The 23804-nt window shown below is 44.5% G+C and overlaps 1 protein-coding gene across 3 annotated transcripts in view; it reads left to right on the top strand.

Moving 5' to 3' along the window:
- The window catches only part of SETBP1 (SET binding protein 1), a 376816-nt gene that overhangs the window by 13727 nt on the left and 339285 nt on the right, over positions 1 to 23804 (top strand). For all 3 annotated transcript variants that reach the window (XM_067699221.1, XM_067699219.1, XM_067699220.1), the window contains exon 2: positions 6220 to 6867. In XM_067699221.1, the coding sequence (XP_067555322.1) occupies positions 6382 to 6867 (486 nt within the window). In that variant the 5' untranslated portion in view covers positions 6220 to 6381. The remainder of the gene's footprint in view (positions 1 to 6219; positions 6868 to 23804) is intronic.

Here is a 23804-nt window from a genome sequence, read left to right as displayed (position 1 = left end):
TTTGTCCCCCTAAGATCAGAAACTCAAATTTCTGTCAATAAGAAAAATAGGCAGTCATCAGATCTACTGCACAGACAACTTTAATAAAACAACCAAAGACTGTCTTCTCCCTAACATCATTATACATATTCTCAAAGTCTACAGCTTTCAGAGAACAAATGGGCAAGACTGGAGGAGGGAGGTTTGCGAGGAGTCGTTGACTTCTGGGCAGAGATGTTTCCTCAAGGAAAGTTCTGAGGTAGACATAAAGAGTCTATGTGACAGTGCACATTGTGGATTTCAGCTGCTCAGAGTTGCAAAGAATCTGACAGAAGAATCCCCTTTTAGTCACACAAAAGAGTAGTAGGTAGATGTCTGCTATCAGTTGTGTAAATGCTTAACACCCTGTTCTCTTGATTTTTTTCTAAGCCCTGATTTGTTAAGTTTGCTGATTCTTGTGGTGTAAACACTCCTACCATAGCCAATTTTCAAGCTATCAGCTTGACACCACAGAAAGTGGACCTGGGATGAGACTCACATGGGTGGGCTCTCATGAGCCCCAACATACCACTGTTACTATTCACTAGGAACTGAGGTGACCAGATCACTGATAATAGCGATAGCTCTGAGAGAAGGACTTGACTGACTTCAGGATGGATGGATGATGGAAGGTAGCAGTCTAGTGCTTTCTCTGTAGACAAGACTGCCCTGCATGGCTTTTTCCTCAGAGCATGAGTGAAGAGAACTAATCAAACACAAGACCTTAGGCGAGAAACACTCAGAACAAGGAAAAAAGAACAGTATTGTGATATTATTTACTACAATAGCAAAATAAGAATTTTAGATAGCTGCCAGACATCTGCAACAGGAAGAGGCATGACCCCCGGTGGAAAAGGAACATAAAGTAACAAGGAGAGAGAATGCTGAGATGAAAAAGCATCAGAATTAACAGAAAGAAGGATGAATAAGGTTAGATTCCAGGGATACAAAATGTGCAATTGCAAAATTAAACATCCACAGTGAAGTCAATAAAGGCAAAGGGAGGATGGAAGACAGAATTAAATTGGTGTTATGGACCTTAGATTAAGGAATGCTCTCCCACAATGCAAAAAACAGTGAGAGAGAGAATGAGACAAATGGAGAACAGAGATGAGAATTCTAAACTGAGGTTACAGGAAAAAAATTAGAAGCCAGAACCACTGAATAGAAGAAATAACTAAAGGAATAATTGAAGGGAACGGTTCTGAACTAGAAATAACCTGCACTACAGATCCAAAAGACACACTATATTCCAGGAAAAATAAAAGAAGTGACATCCACACTACTCATTTTGTCATTAATAAAATTCTATTACAGTGAAAAAAAAAATCTCCAATTAGAAAAGCATGAAACAAGTTACCGACAAAGGAAACAAAACCAGGCTGGCTTCCATTTTCTCTTCTGTTACTGCAAATGCTAGAAGACACTCTACAGAGTTTTAAGGGAAAAGGTTCTGACCTGAGGATTGTATAGGCAGCTCAGTGTCTTCTACATGTAAAGATGAGAGAAGTGTCCAGCCTTATGGGGTCTGCAGAGTAAGGAGCTGAGGTAGGACTGAGGATGAGGAGTTTGGGGGGGAGTTTGGGAAAGGTCAGGAATGAGGCAGCAAACTCTTCCTATATTTGTCATTGTTTGCCTTTAAGACCTTATGAGGTGCATTTGCTATTAAAAAAAAATTTACAAGAAGCATATAGTTCCATTAGAAAAAAAATAAAAGAGATAAAAACTATAACCTAATGAGGAAGACCAGGAAGACATTTTTTCTCATTTCATTGATGAGACACCAAGGCTGAAAGAGGGCTTATGAGGGCTCCTAAGTGGCAGAACTAGGTCCAGAATCCGCATCTTTTGACTCCTGTTATATATGCCAAGGGCTGTATCGGTTCCACCATGTTGACACTTTGGAAAGCAGTGGTCAGGGTGATGATGGCCTGAATGTACCCTGGAAGCAAAGCAGATGGGAGAGGTGGATGATGCTGGGAAGCCCAGCCCAAGCTAGTTTGTTTATTTATTAATTCAGTCAACCAACATTTCTTGAGTGCCCATTATGCACTGGGTACTGTGCTAGGCATTGGGATTGCATAGATGAATAAAATGCCACTGATGTCTGTTCTTAAGAGACTGAAAGTAAAACTGTAAGGGAGAATTCCCTTTAAACATAGAGCAGTAGTGCTCTTTGGTCAAGTCAGTTGGTAAGGGTAAGCACATAGGCAAAGCCTAAGCCCATCAGAACTGCCTGGAGGCCTTGGTACCAGCCAGAGTGCTGGGCCCCACCATAGGTGGGGCCTGAGAATTTGCATTTCCACCAAGTTCCAGGATTAGTAAGAGTTCCCTCAAGGCTGCAGGTAGTGAATGTGTTCTAGACTAGGAAAAATACTTCCATTTTGTAGATCATGGAGGAGAGAGGATGTACTTACTCCCTGGGACTTATTTGGGTCATGAAGCACATGGAGCCAAGCAGGATTCCCCTGGGCCCTCAGACAAATAATTCTGTAGGCTCACACTACCCACTTTGGTCTATGGCTGTGCAGTGTATAATCACACAGTCTTGAGTATGGAACAGACCTTGGCCCTGCTCAGTTCATTGCTGGGATAAGTATGGAGTAAGGGACTTAGAGTGACTTGTCTAGCATCTCACGGTCGGTGAAAGGCGGGCCTAGTCTTTGGACTGCTCTCTCAGTGTTCTTTCCCAAGCACGTCACAGCCCCTCTCCTCTCCCCTCTATTCTCCTGGAACCTGCTGAGTGGTCATTTCCTAGGCAAGCATTATTGTTCCTATGCTGCTCCTCTCATTTCAAGTCCTGCAAACAGCCACAGAAGGGTTAACTTTTGTTGGCCTGAAAGCCTGAGCCAGTACAGAGTGTCCATTGTGCGCTGCCCCCTCTGGAGTCATTGCTGGCTGCTGGAATGTGACAAGGCAAACCGTTTTCACCTTGCTCTTGTTTTCACCCTCCTCTGTGAGTGCGTTGAGTGAACGTGTGCGTGTACTCACAGGACACGTTGGCAGTAGTGCCACAAGAGGACTCACAGTGGTCTCTCTGATGCACCAAAAAATGGAACTGTGAATTTGGGGTGGTAGGTACGTGCTGGGAGAAGGCAAAAGGAGAACAACAGCCTTGTGTACTTGTGAAGTAAACAAATGGGTTATGTTTCTTTGCTCTTTACTTTTGAAAGTGTCTCTCTTGCATGTGGTCATGAGGGGCATAGACAGTGAACTGTGCAGGGGCCGCCTGCCTGGGTGGAGCTACAGTTGGAGTAGTTTGAACCACAGGACTTTGATGAGCTGTCAGGGGCTAATTCATTTTCATTCAGAAAGAACTCCATGAAGTCCTCCATGTGCCCATCCTGCGCTGGGTGCTGAAGCAAATGTAAGTGTTGTACAGTTACAGTTGGTCTCAGCTTGAGCCTGAATTGCAATAGAGTAAGGAAAATAAGAGTTGTGTACTGAAACAATGAGAAGACATTGTATGACTAGCATTTAGTTGCAAGCTCTGCAGCTGTGAGCAGTGTTAAGTTAGGCCAAGGAGTGAGTGCTGTGGTCCAGAGTTTGCAGTATGTTGCCATGGAGAAGTGAAGACTTGGGCATGACCTTGAAATGTGGGAAGGCTTGGGATCTGTTTGTTCATTTGCTCATTCATTCCTTCATGCAACAAACATTTGGAGAATACCAGTTGTATGGCAGGCATCACCTGCATGGTTGGAAGAGGGTATAAGAAAATATTCTACAAAAGTTTCAAGGCAGAAAGAACTCTGTGTGTGTGTAATGCCACTGTGGAGACTGGTGTGACTTGATAGGGAATGCAGCTTGTTGGCTAATGAGCCCTAAGACTGAATTCTTAAGGTAAACCAGTAGGGAAAGTCTGGAATTGATGTGCTCCTGGATGGGATTATTTGAAACTGCATTACTGTTTCATCTCTAGTTTTTATACTTGCGCTGCCCTGGTTTGGTCCTCATGCAACAAGAATTGAATTTCAGCCGAGCCTTTTTATGGTCCCCCTGCCTCTAATATCAGGTTCCCTTAATTCAGCCCTCACACCACATGCCGGAATTATCTTTCTAAAGCATAACTTTAATAATACCCCTTCCCTACTGACATCCCCTACTTAAATGGCTTCCCATTACCTTTAAGATAAAATCCAGCTCATTAGCGTGCCATTCAGTGATGTCCATGATCTGGCTGTAACCTTTTATCTCCTGGTTCAAAGGTCCAAATAGATTTAGTTTAGGAAATTTTATGGAGAATATACCTCAGCTTTTGCTCTGACCAAAGGACGCTTTACTGGTAGGTACCAGGGAATTAAAATGTAACGCTGGAGATTCCTGCCAGAGGGAGTAAACCACTGAACACTGTTGCTATAAGAAACATGGCTACCAATTTGTATGGTTTTTTGCTCAGTAGAGGTAAATAGGGACAGGTTCTCAGGCATCTTGATGCCTCCAACAGCAGTGTGTTACCTGACACTAGTAAGAGAGGCCTCAATGAATGTTGATTTGAATATGACTTTTTAAAACCTATGTAAGGTTTTGGGCAGGTAGGCAGATCAGTCTAGATGAGACAAGAATCTCACAAGTAAAGGAAACATAGTGTCATCTGGTCTAACTACCCTCCTCTGCTCCTAAGTGGGGACTTGGTCCCTTTTGTAGCATGGGGCACAGGTGGCAGTCCAGTGTTTGCTTGACAACTTTGGGAAGGAGCCTCATGCTCTCACCAGGCAGCCACTTCTCTTGAAGAAGTGCTGCATTCATTGGGTTTTCCCCTAAGTGGAAGCAGTTGTAAACGTGTCTTTCTGTGGGGCTGCACAATTTCCAGGAGCTGAGTATGTTCCTGGGCTTCTCTGGGGAGCAGGGTCCATGTTGAAGCCCTGCTGCCTTGCTGGCTGTCTTCCTCACAGGGCGTCAGCTGAAAATGTACTGATTCCAGTGGGAGGAAGTACCCGTTCGGTTTCCAGTTCTTGGCTGTTCTGAATGTATGTTTGCAGGCATTTTTGGCATTTTCTGGTGGGCACATTTGCTGGTCAGTTCCTTAAATTGATGGGTTCAAAGGTAGCAGCCTAAGGTATGCTGTAATGCCTTCTGCTGACTGTTCAGACATTTGTGAAGGCTTGGATGTAATCTTACCTACAGCCAGGGGTAGAAGGAGATGATGTCTTGAAGTTGAGGGCGGCCCCAGGGCTTGAGGTTTTTCTCTTGAGAATGAGCATTTGGGCTTTCTTTTGAGCTTTAAAAATGATGAATATGAAATTGAGAATAATGGGACATGGAGTGAATAAGGGTGAAGGATAGTTTAGCTGATCCTATGATGGTTTGGTGAGGAGGAAGGCAGAATAAAAAATCCTGGGGGGATTCCTGGCACTTCCAGAGGCCTGTGAAATGCTCCCTCTCTCCCCTCTCTTTTTTGTTGTCATGTAGACATACGGTACTTTATTTAAGGTCTAGGAAGGGAATTAAAACTGTCTCGGGTGACTATTTTTATCTAAATGATTGATAATGATTAAATAACTTTTGTGTTGGAAACATTTTTAGCATTTGTTTTGCATTAATCACAGCATTAGAAGTAATTTCTCACTGAACTCTTTTTGTTTTCCTTTTACAAGGCTTCACCTAAGCTTTGCATTTGTTTATTTTAAGAAATAAAGACAAGACTTGTGCATGATTAAAATAATTCATAGTGAAAGATAATAAAGGAAGAATGGTCCAGAAGTTCTTCTTCTGAGGGGATGGAGAGATTGGCCCAGGCAGCCCAGGGTTGTGTTCAGCTTTGCAGACTGTTCTTCACATGTGAGAGGGAAGTTGTGCAAGAAGCCAGCCAGATGCAGTTTCCACAGACCTGAGCATCAGCACTTAGACCTCCTTTCATCATGGTTGGCTTTGATGGTGACTCAGCCAGCTGTGGCTTTAGTATAAGAAGCATCTAGCTTGTTATTGGACCGGAGGACTCACCTCTCTTATCTTTATCCTTGGGCCCACAACCATAAAAATTAATAACAATTCAATGGAAGGCTGTGTGTGTGCGTGTGTTTCCCCCTCTGCTCCAATATAATATAATTTGGGGATGTGCACTTTCTGGTTTGATTTATTTCCAATCATTTTTTTCTGATGCCATAGATAAGTGAGGTGGGATGGGGCTTCTGGAACTTAGTGTGAGTTACCTTTGAGGTCATTTTCCTTCCTGCCATGGCTAATTATCTCTCTGCTTCTCAGTTGCAGATCTGATCCCTTCTGAACAACCTCCATCCCTGGGACTCTGAACCCAGCAGCTGGACCACTTTCTCCTTGGAATTTTGGGTGCCCTTTCTTCTCACCTTTTCCTTTTCCCTTTTCCCCGTCCCCCTCCTGAGAACTCTTGGAGACTGTAGGATTGTCATGGAGTCCAGGGAAGTCTTAAGCAGTTCCCGGCAAAGGGGGAGCGAGTCGGAATTCCTGCCGGTCTCCTCAGCCAAGCCCTTGACTGCTCCTGGCTGTGCAGGGGAACCTTTGCTCTCTGCTCCGGAGACTGGGAAGGGAATCCCAGTAGGCGGAGAACGCATGGAGCCAGAGGAGGAGGATGAACTGGGCTCAGGACGGGATGTGGATTCCAACTCCAATGCAGACAGTGAGAAATGGGTGGCAGGAGATGGTCTGGAAGAACAGGAGTTTTCTATCAAGGAGGCAAACTTCACAGAGGGGAGCCTGAAGCTGAAGATTCAGACCACGAAGCGGGCTAAGAAACCCCCAAAGAATCTGGAGAACTATATATGCCCACCCGAGATCAAGATCACCATCAAGCAGTCTGGGGACCAGAAGGTGTCCCGTGCTGGGAAAAATAGCAAAGCCACAAAGGAGGAGGAAAGAAGCCACTCCAAAAAGAAGGTAGGGATCCCTGTTGACTAGGTTTTTTCTGTTTGTTTTTGCCATTTTATCCTCAAACTTTAAGGGTCTATTTGCTTATTACTTAATTATTTATAAATTACTAATCTCCTTGATGGAATACTTAGGACCTGCAGAATAAATGTCTGTGATATCTCGGTATAGGATCCAATTTATTATTATGGATACTATCGACCAAAAACAAAACAAAACAAAGCAAAAAAGAAACTACTAAAATTATAATCGTGGAAGTTCCTATTTATTGTGTAGCAGCCAATTGGCTGGGTCAGATCTGGCTAAGCTGTGACAAAATTTGAGGGTGTTTTTTGTTTTTTTTGCTTTAATATTTGCATTTGTTCTCACAGTCGAGAGTAGGATGTTGAAAATTTTGGTCAATCAGAACAGTCAAGAACAGTTATAACCTCCTTTTGGTTTCAATCACTGCTGTAAATCTTTCTACAATAGATAAATCACTTACTTGACTGAGGAAGCCCAGTCTTTGTAGTAAATGAGGCTCTTCTAGGGCTGAGAGATCATTATCCTGGAAGCCAGTGGTGAGCTTTAGAGCTGGAGAAAGGGAAGGGGTAGGGGACTGGCATGAAGCTTTATCTAACAAACTGTAGACTTTTAAGATTGAGTGTTGAATGAACTTGGTACATGGTCATTTTCCTCATAAAAGTCAATGTGGGTGTGGAGCTCTCTAGGTGATTTAGTGATGTTCTTTGGTTGGGAATGTATGGATCTAGGTTTCATTGTATTTATTTTGTGTCACAGAGGGTTACATAGACCTCCATTTCTGGGAGGGGTGTGGCACTCAGCTGTGATAGCAGAGGGCTGCCCTAGTCTAGAAAGTTTTTGTTTCCAAGAATCTCTGGGTCTTGTGAACAGCTCTGAAAGGAGCCCTCTTGCTGACAGAGTTTTGCAGTTCTAGGTAGTAGATGTTAACCAGAGTCTTTGTAACTCTTTCCCCCACATCATAATTATTTGGACTCTGGACATGATGGAAGATAAAATGGTCTATATGAATGAACCTCTCTCCTTTATAGCCCAGAGATAATCTGTAGTCTTTCTGTTGACAGTGGTTTTTGAACTTTGGGGTAGTCATTTTCAATAAAGTTGCTAAGAATCATGTTGTTTCTTTAGTGTAGGGCTTGTGCCCTTCCTTATGCTAGGCATTTTGGCAGATTTGTCGAAGTTAAAATCCAAAAACTTGGACTAGAAGAGACATTTCTGGGTGACCAACACCCCCAGTTTGCTGAGACTATCCTGGTTTTTAAACGGAAAGTCCTGCATCCAGGTTCAGTCCTGGGCAAGCCAGGGCAGTTGGCCATTTTACTTTAACATTTGGACCACAAAGGAATCTTTAGAAATTGGTGTGTTTTTATGTAGCATAGAGGTAGTGCTTTCCCCTCTCCCCTCCCCATTTACAACTTTGCGATGCTTTGTGGGTTCTCTGTCATAAAACCAAGGATTATCTAGATGCACATGGAAACTTTTGAGATTTTTGCAAGCAGATGCAAAGAAATGCAAGCAGGCTCAGAAAGTTAGCCTTTGCTTTGGAGTTGGGTCTCTTCAGCTTTGAAAATGAGTGTCTTTGACCCTGGTCACTGAGATGGCACAAAGAGTGTTGTTGGATTTTTGTGTGGGTGACCAGTCTTGAAAACTGTGGTAACAGTTTTCCCTCCATCCCCATCACTGCCAGAGTTTGAGTAGCAGCCCACAGTTTTGGGTGTGCAAACCCAAATTCACTATCCTAGAAAGAGAGTAAGTTGTCCTGGTCAGTACTACTTTCCTAAGGCCATAAGATTGTTCCCAAATATAGGCTTCTGTCTATTGGAATGCCCCAGAATAAAACTCTGGAATTTGTGACATGGGGATGATTTCAAAGCTGAAATGTGCAATGGACCTCCACTCTCATATCTGAAATTCTCAGGCTGGTCATTCTCACCCAAAAAGTTGGATGCCCTTTTGTGCTTTATTGGAAAGAGAGAAGAAATTGCTTCTTTGAATACGTGACTTACCAAGTATGCTTTTCTAAGCCTGAGCAATTGGAGGGGGAAGAAAGGAAGGAGAAAGGCTGAAATTCAATGTACAGTGCTGTGTTATGCTGGCACTGTAATGGGAATATCTATGAAAATTTTAAATTGTTAGAAGCTTGCTTCATATTGTACTCCTTTATTCTTCCTACGTTATGCCTAGAGCTGATTCTTTCCAGAGATGAACGAATAAAGTTATCGGTACTGGGTCTTAATCATTTGATAGATGATAGGAAGTTCTCTGATCTCTATTGGGATAGAATGTGAACTTTATTACTCTTCAAGTGCCTGTTGTTTTGCAAACAAGGAGTAAGCAAAAGCTGGAGCTGAGGTGGAAAGGTGGAAACCTTGCTTACTATTTGTACGGAAAAGTTCAGTTGAATGAGCTTGCAGAATTTATTTATTTGTATGAATGGGAAGTACATGATCAGTAATTTGAGATAGGGAAAAGGATGAGGATGGCATTTTGTAAGCATCAGATCAGTGTCTCACTCTAAAATCTAGTCTTCTGGATTTTTTATTTTGAGGCAGGTTGCTCACTGAAGAAGTGTACATGGAGTGGCCCTTGGGACTCAGGTCCTTTGCTAAGAGCTTGGAAAAAGGCTCTGTTGAGCTGGTGCTTGAGCAGGTGGAGATGCCTACTTGGGTATCACCTGATCATATATGCTGACTTAGAGCAGGTTTGGCAAACTGTAGTCCGTGGGCAAAATCCAGCCCCCCGCCTATTTTTATACAGCCCACAAGCAAAGAATGGTTGGGAAAAAATCAAAAAGAGAATAATATTTTGTAAGATGGGAAAATTATATGAAATTCAAATTTCCCTGTCCATAAATACATTTTTATTGGAATGGAGCCACATCTATTTATTTACGTTTCGGCTATGGCTGCTTTTGCACTTCGACAGCAGAGTTGAGTAGTTGTGACAGAGAGTGTATGGCCCTCAGAGCTTAAACTATCTGCTATCTAGTTCTGACCAAAAACACTTGTTGACCCGTGACTTAGGGGAAGGACAGTGAGTTTTAGGATAACAAGGATTTTGTTTTATTTCATTTTGTTTTGCACGATTCAGCCTCCAAACTTGGAGGCTGGGGAAAAATGAGCGTTAATCATTATGTGCTTTTCTTGTTGTTTTTTTGTTTTTGTTTGTTTTACTTTTGCAGACCAATCAATTTTGTTCAAGTCATTGTTTGACAGCCTTTGGCAAAGACAGCTTATATTGGATCCCAAATGATTTGCTTTCTCATTGTTTTTTGTAAAAAGAACGTTCTGTAGGATAATTATGGCATTCCTTACATATCACAGCTAGTTTTCTGCTACTTCTATCTGTACATGTTCTACTGCTGTGGGGTGAGGAGATGTATGTGTGGTATGCTTAAGAGCTTTATTCCAAATTTCAAACCTAGGCCCAGTCCTCCAAACTGGAGAGTTGTTACAGATTTTCAGGTAACAGGGCCACTTCAGTAGTAGGATGTTAGGAGGGACCCATGAAAATACCACTTAATTGGCTCAAGGATGCGTGGACTCTTCTAACCAGCGGACAGATCACCTCCCTTCCATGTAAACTTAGGATGGCACTTGAGATGCTGCCTGGAAGAGGGTTTATGATGAATTGATTTATGTGAGGTGTAAGAGCAGCATTTGGTAAGAAGTGGAGGCTGAAAAGAGAGCTCAGAACATATTTTAGGGCCTCAGAATTGTCCTTTGGGCAGGTCCTGAGTTGCAGATGGATGATCCCATAAATGCACCTTGCTCTTTATCACAGCACCCATGTTGTTGCATCTTAGACTGACTCAGGTAAGTGGTATAATAACTTAAGCTTCCTCTACTTTCCTTCTAGGTCACTCAATAAAAACAATAGAGAACATGAGAATGAGTCTCTAGAAGCAAGTTCAGGTATAACATGTGAACTTAAAATGTTCCAACAATGACAGGTTTTTTTTTGTTTTTCTTTTTAACATCTTTATTGGAGTATAATTGCTGTACAATGGTGTGTTAGTTTCTGCTTTATAACAAAGTGAGTCAGCTATGCATATACATATATCCCCATATCTCCTCCTTCTTGTGTCTCCCTCCCATCCTCCCTATCCCACCCCTCTAGGTAGTCACAAAGCACCGAGCTGATCTCCCTGTGCTATGCGGCTGCTTCCCACTAGCTATCTGTTTTACATTTGGTAGTGTATATATTTCCATGCCACTCTCTCACTTTGTCCCAGCTTACCCTTTCCCCTCCCCGTGTCCTCAAGCCTATTCTCTACGTCTGCGTCTTTATTCCTGTCCTGCCCCTAGGTTCTTCAGAATTATTATTATTATTATTTTTTAGATTCCATATATACGTGTTAACATACTGTATTTTAAGAGGCTCTCAGCTGGGCAGAGTTTAGCAGCTCTCCTCTTTCTGAGGACTTTCTGTGGGTGTCAGGATACCCACCAGGTTCAATGGCATGAGAAGGAGAGGGTGTTCTGAGACAAGCACTGTACAGTGATCCAGGGTAGAAAATGTGGTGTGGTTATCTGCACCAACTGGCTTTGTGACTCTGGATCTGGAATATAACCTTGCTGAAGCCCTGGTTTCCTCATCTGCCAAATTGAGATGCTAGTTTCCACATGATATAACCCAATGTAAGATTTTAGGAGAAAATGGGTAATTTACAGAGCACACGTCATAGTAATAGTTCCGATTTATTGAGCCATGTGGCAGACCTGCGGCTAGCTCTTTTATCTGTATTCACTTTCTCTACTAGTCCTTATTACAGTCCTGTCGGACAGATGGTATTTATTTATTTTTATTTATTTTATTTTATTTTATTTTTTTTGCGTTACGCGGGCCTCTCACTGTTGTGGCCTCTCCCGTTGCGGAGCACAGGCTCCGGACGCGCAGGCCCAGTGGCCATGGCTCACAGGCCTAGCCGTTCCGCGGCGTGTGGGATCCTCCCGGACCGGGGCACGAACCCGTGTCCCCCGCATCGGCAGGTGGACTCTGAACCACTGCGCCACCAGGGAAGCCCCAGATGGTATTTATTTACAGATGAGGAAATTGAGGCTCAGTGGCTTCAGATAAGCAGGAGCAGAGTTGGCCTTTGAAGTCAGTTCTTCTAGACTGTTTGGCCAATACTGGAGTCCAGGCCTCAAGTGCCCACACGGGACAGGGCTTCTGGGAGATGAGGATCCAGCATGAGGGCATTTCTCTCCACTTTCCCATATTGGCGAGGATGGCAGGATCATAACCTGGCCTGCTGTCTTAAATTCCAAGTGTTTCAAAGCCTAATGAGTTAGAGTCTTATTTTTTCCTTTATTGTGCTTATGGATTGTTATATGCTTCTGTTTTGTTTCCTTAGACTTAATGTTCCCCTTCCCCCAGCTTCATCAGGAGAACCTATTTTCTCTAGCAGCAGAGACATCAACCTCATATTCCTCAGGGCCTGCGATGGTCCTGATCCATGATCAGGATTCCTTCTTAGTAACCCCATGTAGAACATCATCACATGTGTATGGAAAGACCCTGTATTCTCTTTTGAGCACTCATAACCCTCTCTTGGGAAGTCTGACAGGTCACAAATTCATGTACTGATACTTCAAATAGCACCTCCCTCGTGTCAAACACACAAAATATGGGAGAGAAAAAAGGCTTTTTAGGTGGTGTAGATGGGAAGCTAGCCTGACATCAGATTGCAGAGAGTGATGAATATCAAATAAATGAATGGGTTTGCATTTAATTCTATAAGTAATGGAAGTGCTCAGCAGGCTTTGAATTGGGGAAAGGAAGGGTTGGGGGTCCAGGGAACATGATGAAAGTGATGTAGGGAAGAGAAGCATAAAAGGAGAGACTTGGTAGTACAGTTGTCAGTAAGGAGGGCTGCACCAGGGTTCTCCATTTCCCCTGTAAACTGCTGAGATGCACATTTCTCGCCTGACCCTCTATGGGATATAGCAGTTTGGAGGGGCTGCAGGAGGGAGGGCATGTTGGGCAGGGGATGAAAGGTAGCTCAGATTGCTGGACCTCTGGTGCTGCACCCATCTCCATCTCCTCATCCACTCTGATGGGTGGTCCTGAGCATCCAACAGAGAGCCTTCCACCCTCCTTAGGGTTCAGGCGTCCCTCCCTCGCCATCATTTGTGCAGCCCCTTCTCTGGTCACTCCGAGGTGCATTGCTTGGGTGAGGGCTTGCCCTCCCTTCCTCAGGGTATGTGAATGTGGTGCTTTGAACTCCTGGGAGTATATGAGCTTCTTCCCCTACAACACCCTCAACCTGGCTGGGAGAGCAGCTCTGGTCAGCATTTCTTCACAAGAAGCTGAATTTCCCCTCTCGTTTAATTTTATATTTTCTCTCTATAGATTTTTTTTTAAAGCAGCATCATTCCTATTTATTCATCAGAGTGCCTGAAAATTTTGTTTCCTGATAGGTTTCTCTATAGTTATTTTAGAGCTAAAAACCTTTTCCATAAAGTAATTGTATCTACCGAGCAACAGGTTACATTTGACATCTGGAGTTGGTGTTCGGGAAAGAACACTGGACTTGGGGACAGGAGCCCTACGTACCAGCTCTGCCTCTGTTATTAACAGCTTCAATAAGAATGCTTTACCTTCCTGGATCTCAGTTTTTGCATGTTAAAAAAAAAAAAAAAGAAAGAAAGAAAAAGAAAACAAACAGCTTTTGACCTCTGAAGCCTTATTTCTCTTCCAAAAACTGGAAACTTAAAGAGTCATTCTGTTAGATGAGGCAAGACTTTCTCTTTAAGAAAACTAGTTACTATAAACAAAATTTTTAACCTCTCTTCGGGACCCACTGTTCTGTTATCAGATTGTTTCCTTTTTGCCCCAGTGTCAAAAGGCCTAAAATCGTGGGAGCAAATGTCAGAGTTGAGCTTAAAAAGTGGTGAGATTTATCAGACTTGCATTCCATGAAGATATTCTGGGAATGTTTGGTTCCCCTCTTCCCTCCTTGTGTGCTTCTTGTTTTCTTCCTGTGTTTGGGATTCTCTGGGGGTTTAAAGCATGGTGCTGGCTCTTTTTCTCTTGGTACTTAGTTTCATTTTGGACTTCAACAAGGAACATCCTTTGGTGAACTCTGTGCCATTGAAGATAAACCTGTCAGTAAAAGCAAGAAAATTGTGTTCTCGTCTGATAGAGAGTCATTCATTCCCTGAATTGTTCAGGTAAGAAATAAGGGATCTGTTAGAAAGAGTACCTGTCCTGAGAGTGGATTTGAACTCAGATCCCCTGATTCTAGAGCAGGTTCTCTGCAGAGAACCTGCACTAGAACCTGGGCTCCCTATAACCTTAAGCAAGTTACTTAACCCCTTGAAACAGTTTCCTAACTGTGTGAAAACCAGGATAATAGTAGCATCTCTTTGCTGGTGTCTTGTGGAGATGAAAGTGCCTGGTGCGCTTAGCACAGCACCTCACTCAGTGTGCATCACCTTTATTGCCGTTCTGCTTCTCTCTCTTCCAGGTCACCCACAGGACCCTCCTCAGTACAGTCACAGCTAGGTACACAGTGACCTGCAGTTGTGCTGGGTGCCTAGGAGGGGTGGGCTGTCTAAGAAGCCATGTGTTTCTTTAGGCTGATCCTGTTTTAATACTGCTCGTGGCTATGTTGAATTGTGTTGGCTGGGTGGCGGTGCCAGTGTGTTTATTTCTGATGCCTGCACAGGCATCTACTAATAAAGCATGCCACTAATGCTTTTTTTTCTTGGTGGTGAGAATTGGTATGGGATTTATTTAGAGATGATTCAAAGGTCTTTTATCTCTGTGGTCACTTATCTGCCAAACCAGGATTGCTGCTAAGCTCAAAGCATGACTCAAAATGAAACTTTCGAAGTAGTGTCATAAGAACGATCAAGTGGGGTTCAGCTGGTGCTTCCTTGCACCCCTGACACGCTCCCAGCATTTGCAGAGTCACCTGCCCTTCTCCATCATCCCAATTCTACATCCTTGAAAAGTCCTCTCTTAAGGCATTTCCAGTTGACCTTCAGTTGCGTTGCCTTTTTTTATTTTTAATAAAAGGCAAGAGAAATAATCCTGTTTTGCCCTTCTCTACCCCATCCTTTGGGTCTTCTGATTCCTGCAACTCTAAATGAAAAACATCCCACCTTCCAAACACTACAATGCAGGACATCCCAGGATGTCCCTCTCCTGCCTTTCTTGTTCACGAGACATGAGTCACTTTGGTCAGGAAGTCGCTGGGTCTGGTTAAGGTTTCCTAGGCACAGAACATGGGGATGTGGCAGTGAGGTTCTCAAAGCCTGGGCCTCAGGCATTGGTTCAGGCTCCTGACTGCCTTACATACAGAAATCAAACACATGAGGCAATGAAGCCTTGTGTTATAGGGTTTGGTTTATCCACAATAAGCTAAAAATTCGTGTTATAATTTTCACATGGCCAAGTTACTTTGGGGAAATGGTTTCAACTCGTTTGGTCCTCAGGGTGACTTGACTTGGAAGGTGGCATTAAGACTCTGCTCCCCGCATGCCCACAAGAGGAGCCAGTGGCCAGAGGGAGAGGCTGCCAGTGGGAAGGCAGAAACTCAGTAGAGCCAGGTTCCCAGGAGGTGTGCAGACAGACACAGCATGCAAACACCCACATGGACTAGCTGTTGTATGCAGTGTGTGCAGGAGTCTGAATTATGTGCTGTCTGGTGAAGCCGCAAGCGCTTGGTGCAAGCTGAGGCCGCAGTCAGAGCATGTCAGCCCAGGATAGCCAGCCCAGTCCCTGCACTGAGGGCAGGTTTGGATGACATAACTTCTAGGGCTCCTTTCCACCTTCCATAGTATTCCATTGGATCTTGGCCTATGAAGGCAGGGGGCCTCCGTCTGTACCTGGAGTGTGCCTTTGCCTCTGAAGTCCCAGGTTTGTGCTTTTTCTTGCCTGCCCCTCCCTCCTCAGACTAACTTCCCTCACCTCCCCACCAGCCTCTGACCTCACCAGGGGAAAGAGTGGAGGCCTTTATTGACTCTGAAAAATCCAAGCAGTTCCCATCTTGGTACCTGGCCCTTGAGGCCATTTGATAATCATCATTAGTATCAAATGCAGGTTGCTTCAGTGTGTTTTTCTAGACCTTGTTTATGGTGTTTTTCCCACAGTGTCTTTTTCTAGCCAGTTTCACAGTTGGGGTGGGGTGGGGGAGGATTGGTGGAGATGGAGCAGAGTGGGTAGAGAATTCTTGAAGGGACAGGGACAGACAGCAGTTCTGTCCTTCAAGGTGGACCACCATGCCTTGCCAATAAGAAGTAATCATTTGCAGATATGAATGTGCCCGGGAACGTGGGCAGCCTTTCATGCCAGGCCAGTTAGTTCATTTGTTCAGTGCTGTGAATGAGAACCCATTCACAACACTAAACAAATCGGGGGTTTCAGCATTGTTCACAACAGACTGTATCTCTGGAGAACAGCCTTAAAGGAGTGGATCATGGGTGTGGTTAAAGGAGATCTATCTGTAGCATACAGTGGGAATCTCCGTGATTTCTCCATCCTTGTCCTTTCAGGGGAGCAAGAGGTGGACACGGGTTTATTTGGCTGTGGGGCTCTTTCTTGCACCATCAGGTTCCTGAACTTCCCAGTCTTCCTACTGGATTACTGCCATTGAGTAAGCGGCAGGGCAGCATCATGCTGGGATATGGGTGCCGTTGGGTCATGAAGGAAGGCAAGATCAGGAGATCCAGAAAGGGTCTGAGAACCAGGAGTTAAATCTGACACAGGCCAGAATCTGGCACCAGGTCAGGAGGCAGGCGAAGGCCAACCACAGAAGCTATGGGTCAAAAGGAAAGAATGGGCCCACAGTTGGGTCACACTTCCAGCATCATGGACTTCACTGAGAGTCAGAAGATCCTCTGAATATTTCCATTGCAGCCTCGCTCATAAACAAACAGAAGACACCTTCCAAAATCCCTCATGGACAGTTATTTGGCCGCTGCTCAATGGCCCTCAGGGAGGAGGCTCGCTGCTACCTCTTGAGGCAGCTCTGGTTTTAGTAAAGCTCTTTCTTACGTTGCACTAAAATCATTCTTTTAAAGCCTAAATATTTCCAGTTCCTGGGATTCCATCGTTTCCTGATGCCAAAGCACCTTGGTTCCTATGCCAGGAATGCCACTTTGTCAGTGTCCTTCCTAAAAGGCATCAGTGGGGAGGACTCACAGAGCAGAGGACAAAACTGGAAGGTGGTCTGGGGCTGCAGGGGACTGTGCCCTCCTCCACTCTAAGCGTAGTATCTCTATTAACAGGACCCCAGGCTCTGTCAGCTTTCTGGCAGCTTCATCATTGTCAGTGTATACTGAGCTCAAGGTCAAGGAGACTCCAATTTAATATTGCCTTCTGCTACTTTTGCTGGTCCACATCATCACATCCTACATACAGTGGACTCTGGGCCAAAATGCAGGTGTTTGCATTATCCTTCTTATCATTTCTTTGTGCATAGTTCTAGGCAGGGATCTGAGTCAAAGATTAGTCAGATGGTCTAGTTAGGGTCTGTGGACTACGCAGAAGGCACAGAAATAGGGCAACTTTGAAATGTAGATGCCCTCTCACTCAGAGTTCGTCTTCTGTGCTTTCGTACTGGGGCATCCCTAGATGGTTCTCCACCATCTGTGAACCTGCTTTCTCATTTACATAGTGGCCTTTTTGGATCTAACTAAAAAAGTTTTAAAAGTGTGTTATCAAAGGTAAAGTATTTTCTTCTCGGTTACGGTGTATGCTCTCTGAGGACAGAAGTTGTGTCTTTTATTTCCTGGCCTGGGTGTCAAACAAGTTCTTGTTAGCTCTGTGCCAATGAAGGTAGCTCTATGGAAAAAAACTCTCTTTTCTATCAAAACAGCTTCTGTCTAGTCAGCCCTGTATATTTTGCATTGGTTTTTTAGAAACATCTGAAACTTTTCATCATGCTGCCTTTTCTGTGCTCCCATCCAGATATACCATAGGAGAGTTGAAGCATCTAAATTCGACATGAATCTACAGAGTTGTAGGTTGTGTTCAGCATAAATGCTGTGTGGGGTATAGACAGTTCTTATTGGAAGAATTGATCTCAGAGCATTTAGGGTAAAACCCAGGACAGTACAACATACTGTCAAAATGAGTGTTTCAGATAGTGCATAGTGTGGAAAATTGGTAGCAACCGTCACATCTGCGCAGTACCTTTACAAAGGGTTTGCATCGCCCAACTGTAACCTCTTTCTGGTTTGTTTTTGGGATAGTTCCATGAAGCAGCTGTTATTCCTCCCTGTTTTAAAGACTGAGGGAGGGACTTTGAGGGTTTTTAATCTGGCTTGCCCTAAGTTACAACTAATTACCAGGGGAGAGGGAATGGAGAGACTCAAACCTTCATCAGACCCTTGGTCTCTTGGTTACTAGCAGTAGGACGCCATCGTTGAATGGTGCACTTTAGCTGGTCCTGCTGGTACCTCCTCAAGAGAGAATAGTTGAGTCCTGTGCAGCTCACCTAATTGCTCCTCCTGCATGTTCCCAGTCTAGGCTGTGGGTGAACCTGGGCATTGTAGCTTCATCCCGGAGACCTACAGCCACCTCCCCGCTGGAGAACATTCCTCATCAGGGCATAGCAGCAGTGAGACATGGTAAGAAGTGATAGCTGGCAGTACATGCAGCACAGAGCTATGGATAATAGGCTCACTGAGACTTAATCTAGAAGCTGTTTACAAAAGTATTCTTAGGTGTCCTGGTTTGGACTGAAAATGTGGGATTCAGCAAAGGACCTGTCCAAAACAAGATTCCATTAGCCCTGTCTGGCCTGAGACTTGAGGGGAGGGTGACCACTCCGTGCTGGGGGTTCTGGTTTTGAGTCCTTCTGCTTCTAGCAAGTGAATCTCTGTTTTCTCATATTTAACAGGGGATTAATACTGTGTCTCTTCCTTACACATTACTTTGAAGATAATCTGAGCGCACGGTTGTAAAGTGGTTCTGAAATGTTAAAAGTGAAATGGAAATATAAGGTGTTTTTCTGTAGAACTACCCTATATTAGATTCTTAACAAGCTGTAGTCTCTAATTAAACTTTTCCAGGCTTCCTCTAATATCCCTAGGCTCTCTCTTCCCCAGCTTTGGATAAAGCCCCCAGACGTGGCTGTGGTCAACAGCAGCTGCAGGTTGGATGTGATCAGCGGCTTAGTCCAGATCACCAGCACATGGTGTAATTGCCCTTTGTGAAATTCTGGGGCGAGAGGTCAGCCTTCTTTACCCATCTTTGTCACTTCTCAGTCATCTGTATCCTGGTGGCAGTTGGGTTATCCCGGCATCCTTCCCCTACCCCCACCTCCCTGCCCCACCCCCCTCTCTTGGAGCCCAGGAAAAAACCATCTGCTGAGTTGGCTTTCAGAAGATTTTTTTTTAAATACCAATTTCCCTTTGTTCCAAGGCAACCTCCAATCAGAGCTGGGGTCTGCTGGGTTTGGCGAGAGGCTGGTATTGTGTTTCGTGCTCCCGGAGGAAAGGTTGTCCACTTGCTTTTCTTTTTGATTCGATTCCCTGCCATTCTGCAGGAGAGTCAGAAGTTGCAGCTGCCGCTGTCAGCTGTAAATGGGGGACCCCCTTGTTTAAGAACCTGCATGTTAATCCTTTGGCAGGGGGTGGAGAAAATAAAAACAAAAACAAAACAGAAAAAAATGAAAACCATCACTAAGAAAAGTATTTCTTCCTGTTCCCACCTCATTTTGTAAGTCACACAAAATCTTACTGGTTGCTTAAGCTTAGGCCTTGCTGTCCGTGGATGTTTGCTTGGAGATCCTTCGGTGTACAGCCTCTTAACGTTTCCTCATTTCCTGCTGAAGAATATGAACTGTGCCTCAGAGGAAGAGGAGAGTCATTCTTTTATGGAAAACTTGAACCACAGGGAAAAGCAACTGGCCGTGCAGGCTGCTTTCCTGAGCAGAGCCACAGCCACCATTTTGTTGCTGAGTGCAGCTGGGAACGTTGCCAAGCACTCAACACACACTGTCTACTAAATCCGCCCCACCACGGCAGTGGAGATGTTATTATCCCCATTTTACAGTTGTATGCAGTGAGGTGCAGAAACCTCCAGTGCCTTGCCTCAGTCTCAGGGTCGGGAAGCTGGGATCCCAGCGTGTCCACCCTCTGAGCCCTGAGGCAGCTTCTCACTCAGGGCTCGGGAGGTTGAGCCCAAGCCCAAGGTTCTAAGCCTGCCCTCCTGAAGACCCACAGGCAGGTGCCTTCTCAATGTTTCCATTTCTCTGTAAACTGGGACCAGAATAGTTAGATGCCTGAGCACTCAGAGGGATAGTTTCGTCAAATCTTGTGAAAGTTTTATAAACTCTTCTATTCCTGAACCATGTGCGTTTGTCCTCTTTTTCTGTCATGTTCCACAAAATAAGTGAAAATCATCTCAGCAGGTTCAGGAGATGCTCTGAGATATCTTCTCAAGTGGTCCTGCAACTTTGTGAGCAGAGCACCCTGCTGGCCTCTGGCCTTGCACGCCCAGCCCTCGCTTGCTACACACACTCCCAACCTTCACTCATGGGCTTTCCTGGGTGAGAGCCTTTAACAAACCAAAGGATATGTCTTTCTCCTTTATGGTGATGAGAGGAGAGGTCAGGGAATGAACACATGATGAATTCTGTAAATTGGTGAAAACCCGTAAAATCCATAAAGCTGTTTTTAAACATGCCATCTCCTCCATCCTCTCACTATTAGGCTGGAATTATGACACAGAGCATTGGGGGACTGGAGGATTCCCCTAGAATGGAAAATAAAGTAAAACAAACACAACAGAAAGAGAGAGAAGCCAATGGTTTCTCTTTTGCTTCCTCCTAAGGATATAGAATTTTCCTAGATAACTTACAATGCGTGTGTGTCTGTATTTATTTTACTATCTTAAAATACATTGTAGGCACCTGTTAATGTGAATTATAAGAAATACGGTGACTTGACTTAGCAGTGTACTCAGCTGTGCTCCTGAAACTCTCCGATAAAGTCTTGTTCAAAACCTTACTATGTGAACTGAAGTAATTTTTACTAACTGGTCTCTCCTTCACTTTCTAATACAATCCAAGAGTAAAAACAAATCTCGCCTGAAGCAATTCAGAGAGAGAGAGCAAGAGAAGACAGCATATAGACACATTGGAGAGAGGTTTTAAGTGCCGGTATTCGTAAACTGGGTGGTAGCGGGTACAGGGGCAGTGGGCCAGGGACCAAGAAGAATGGTCCCTACTTTCAGCTCTGCCAGCGGACTCAGGCTGCACTTTGGGTTAGCCAGCCTCCCTTTCTAGCTCTGTTTTACCTGAGGCTGCAGATCCCAGAGGTGTGAGAGCAGGAGAACAGGAGGAAATAGTAAAGGGAGAATGTTGACTTCAGAACAGTGGGCTCTGCTGGACCTGAGAAAGATGCCCCAACAAAGAGTCAGAGAGCTGAGCTTAGCAGTACTTGGGTACCCCTGCTGATGCCAACTGTCCCATTTACAGTGCACCCTTTCTTCTGCATCACTGAGTCATTCATTCATTTATACACTCATTTAATAAAAGGTATTTTCTTCAATCCCTATGTGTCTCATGCCAGGGACTATCATGGAGTTATAACTGGGCATTATTCTTAAGTGGGGTAATGTTGTCTGTCTGATTTGCAGGCTACCTCAAAGTAGGAACTGAGACAGAAAAACTTCTTCATAACACCTCAACTAGGAAGAAGGATGTCAGAATTCGCAAAAAAATACCTTGTAGTTGACTGGTTGATTTGACTGAGTGATAGGGACAGTCCCTGGCTAATTAAAAAGAAAGACGAGAAGTACCTTGAAGCAGAACAAGAAGAGACGTGAGTTGAAGGCATCCATTCTGTGAGACACATGTGGCTTATGGTACTGATGTATTTAATCAATGGGATGTCCTTGAGATTTCCAGCATAGAAAGAAGAAGAGAGAAAAGCAAGGTTGGCTGAAAACCTGAAAAATCATGTCACACATTTTGTTAGAGGGAGCAGAATCCAGACAATCTTGAAGTCTAATTCCAGATTGATGATACTGATACAGGATGTAGTTATTAATTAATCCGTGTTAGCCCACCCCAAACTAACTTAACATTGGTAAAAATGATCACATATACATAAATGAATCCCTATTAATAGTGACGCTGCCTTTTCACTCTTCATACAACTTAATGTCCAGTTTCAGCCATCTGATGGGTCTAACAGAGAACCACTTACATAGTCACTTAATAAAGATTTTATTTTCTGTATTTGATGGTAACGACAAAGGCTACAGCCTAGTACTTAAGCTACCCAGTGGAGGAGATGGAAGTAGAAAAGTAGAAATCTCCGGTTACTGGGGCAAATCAAGTGCAAGGGTGGAGGCCATGTGAGAGCTGGCCCCTGCAAAGGGAAGGAGGGATGTTTGGCATCTGGAAGAAGAGGTGGGGCCGGGGGTAGAGAATTCGCTCATGCTTATGGGCTGGGGGAAGGGCTGCCTCTGAAAGGCTCTCTCAGTCCAGGCAACCAGTGCAGAGGAGGGATGGAAGAACTGGTGAGAAAGTGGGCACTCCTGGATGAGCTTGGCCTTTGGTCCTGGACCCTCTCAAAAGTACTTACTGCTCCACCCGAGGTACTGGTGGCTTTCTACTAGTGTGGAAGCCACTGCTCACACCCCCTTGGGGGCAGCCGTGCAGGTGGGCCTGAGAGGGGCCGCCACGGGCTGGACCAGCTGTGCCCCCTCCACCTCTAGGGAGGAGCAGGTGCTGATCTTCTGGATGCCTGGCTTTCCTTCTGGCTTCATTCCTAAATGACAGCTGACCTTTGCTCCCGATATTAGGCCTGCAGCAGAGCACTCTCCGTCTGGGCCTGACTGCTGTGCAGCAGTGGCTGCTTCTGCTCATCTCATTTAACACAGAGAGACAACTGCTCGTCCTTGGAGCTTTTCTTTCTCAGAAGAGGACAGCCCCGCTATGGGGTTCAGCCTGTGGGCAGTGGAGGCAAAGAGCTGGAGAGGAAGACATATATTTAGGAGATAGTCCGAGTCATATCTAGAGAACATCAGAGAAGGACGCACAGTCACATACATCCTTCTGTCATCATGTTTTGTCTGATGAGCTCTGTCTGAGGAGCCCTAAGAAGGTGGTGTGGTTTGGTGTGTGCATTAGAGAGTATTTGGTGTTAGGTGCACATACATGTATGTGTGTGTGTCTGGCCTCTGGGAAGATAGATACTGTATATGATGCAATAGAGCCCTGACTGAGAAACAGGAGATTAGTCTCTGCTCCCAACCACCTGGGTTTCCTCACTGCCTCTTGTTCTCAGGAGTCACATCTTGAAATGAAGGCAATGAAGCAGAATATACAAAAGTCTTTTCCAACTGAGATATTCCAATAAATCCCCATATAAATACTGATTCATATAACTAGGAGGCATATTAATATATGGACTTGATTTGACCTAATTATTAATATAATAACATGCATAGTTTTGTTAAATAGCTGCCTATAAGTATAAAATACATATTTATTTGAAAAAAGAGTATAGACATATTCTGCTACACTTGATATGAATGATGACTAAGAATGAAAATCCGGGCAGGTGAAAGGATACAGAGCCATCACTCCAGGTATATACAGACTTGTTTGGCCTTCAGAGAAGCCTCCAAACTTCACCTTTGGTTGGGAAGGTTAGGCCCAAGTGTGATGCTCATCTTGTGCCAGATGCTGGGGTGTGTGAAGAATCCAGAGAAGGATGAAGGAAGAGAGGAGGCTTGAATGGGCCTTGAGGGAAGCAGAGGATGTAGGCAGGAGGGAAAAGTGGCCAGGGCATTGTTTGAACCGTTGTCCAGGGGGCAGGATGCTCACTGTCTGCCTTGAATCCGCTGGGCTGACCTGCAAGGTTTACCTGGAAATCTGGAGTGCAGGAAAGCCTCGGGAGAGCAGATAGGGAGATCCGACTTCTTCCTGAGCGCATCAAGAAAGATATGTTAAA

This window comes from Pseudorca crassidens, chromosome 12 (genome assembly GCF_039906515.1).
Source record: "Pseudorca crassidens isolate mPseCra1 chromosome 12, mPseCra1.hap1, whole genome shotgun sequence".
NCBI lineage: Eukaryota > Metazoa > Chordata > Mammalia > Artiodactyla > Delphinidae > Pseudorca > Pseudorca crassidens.
This window is presented reverse-complemented; position numbering and strand designations above follow the sequence as displayed.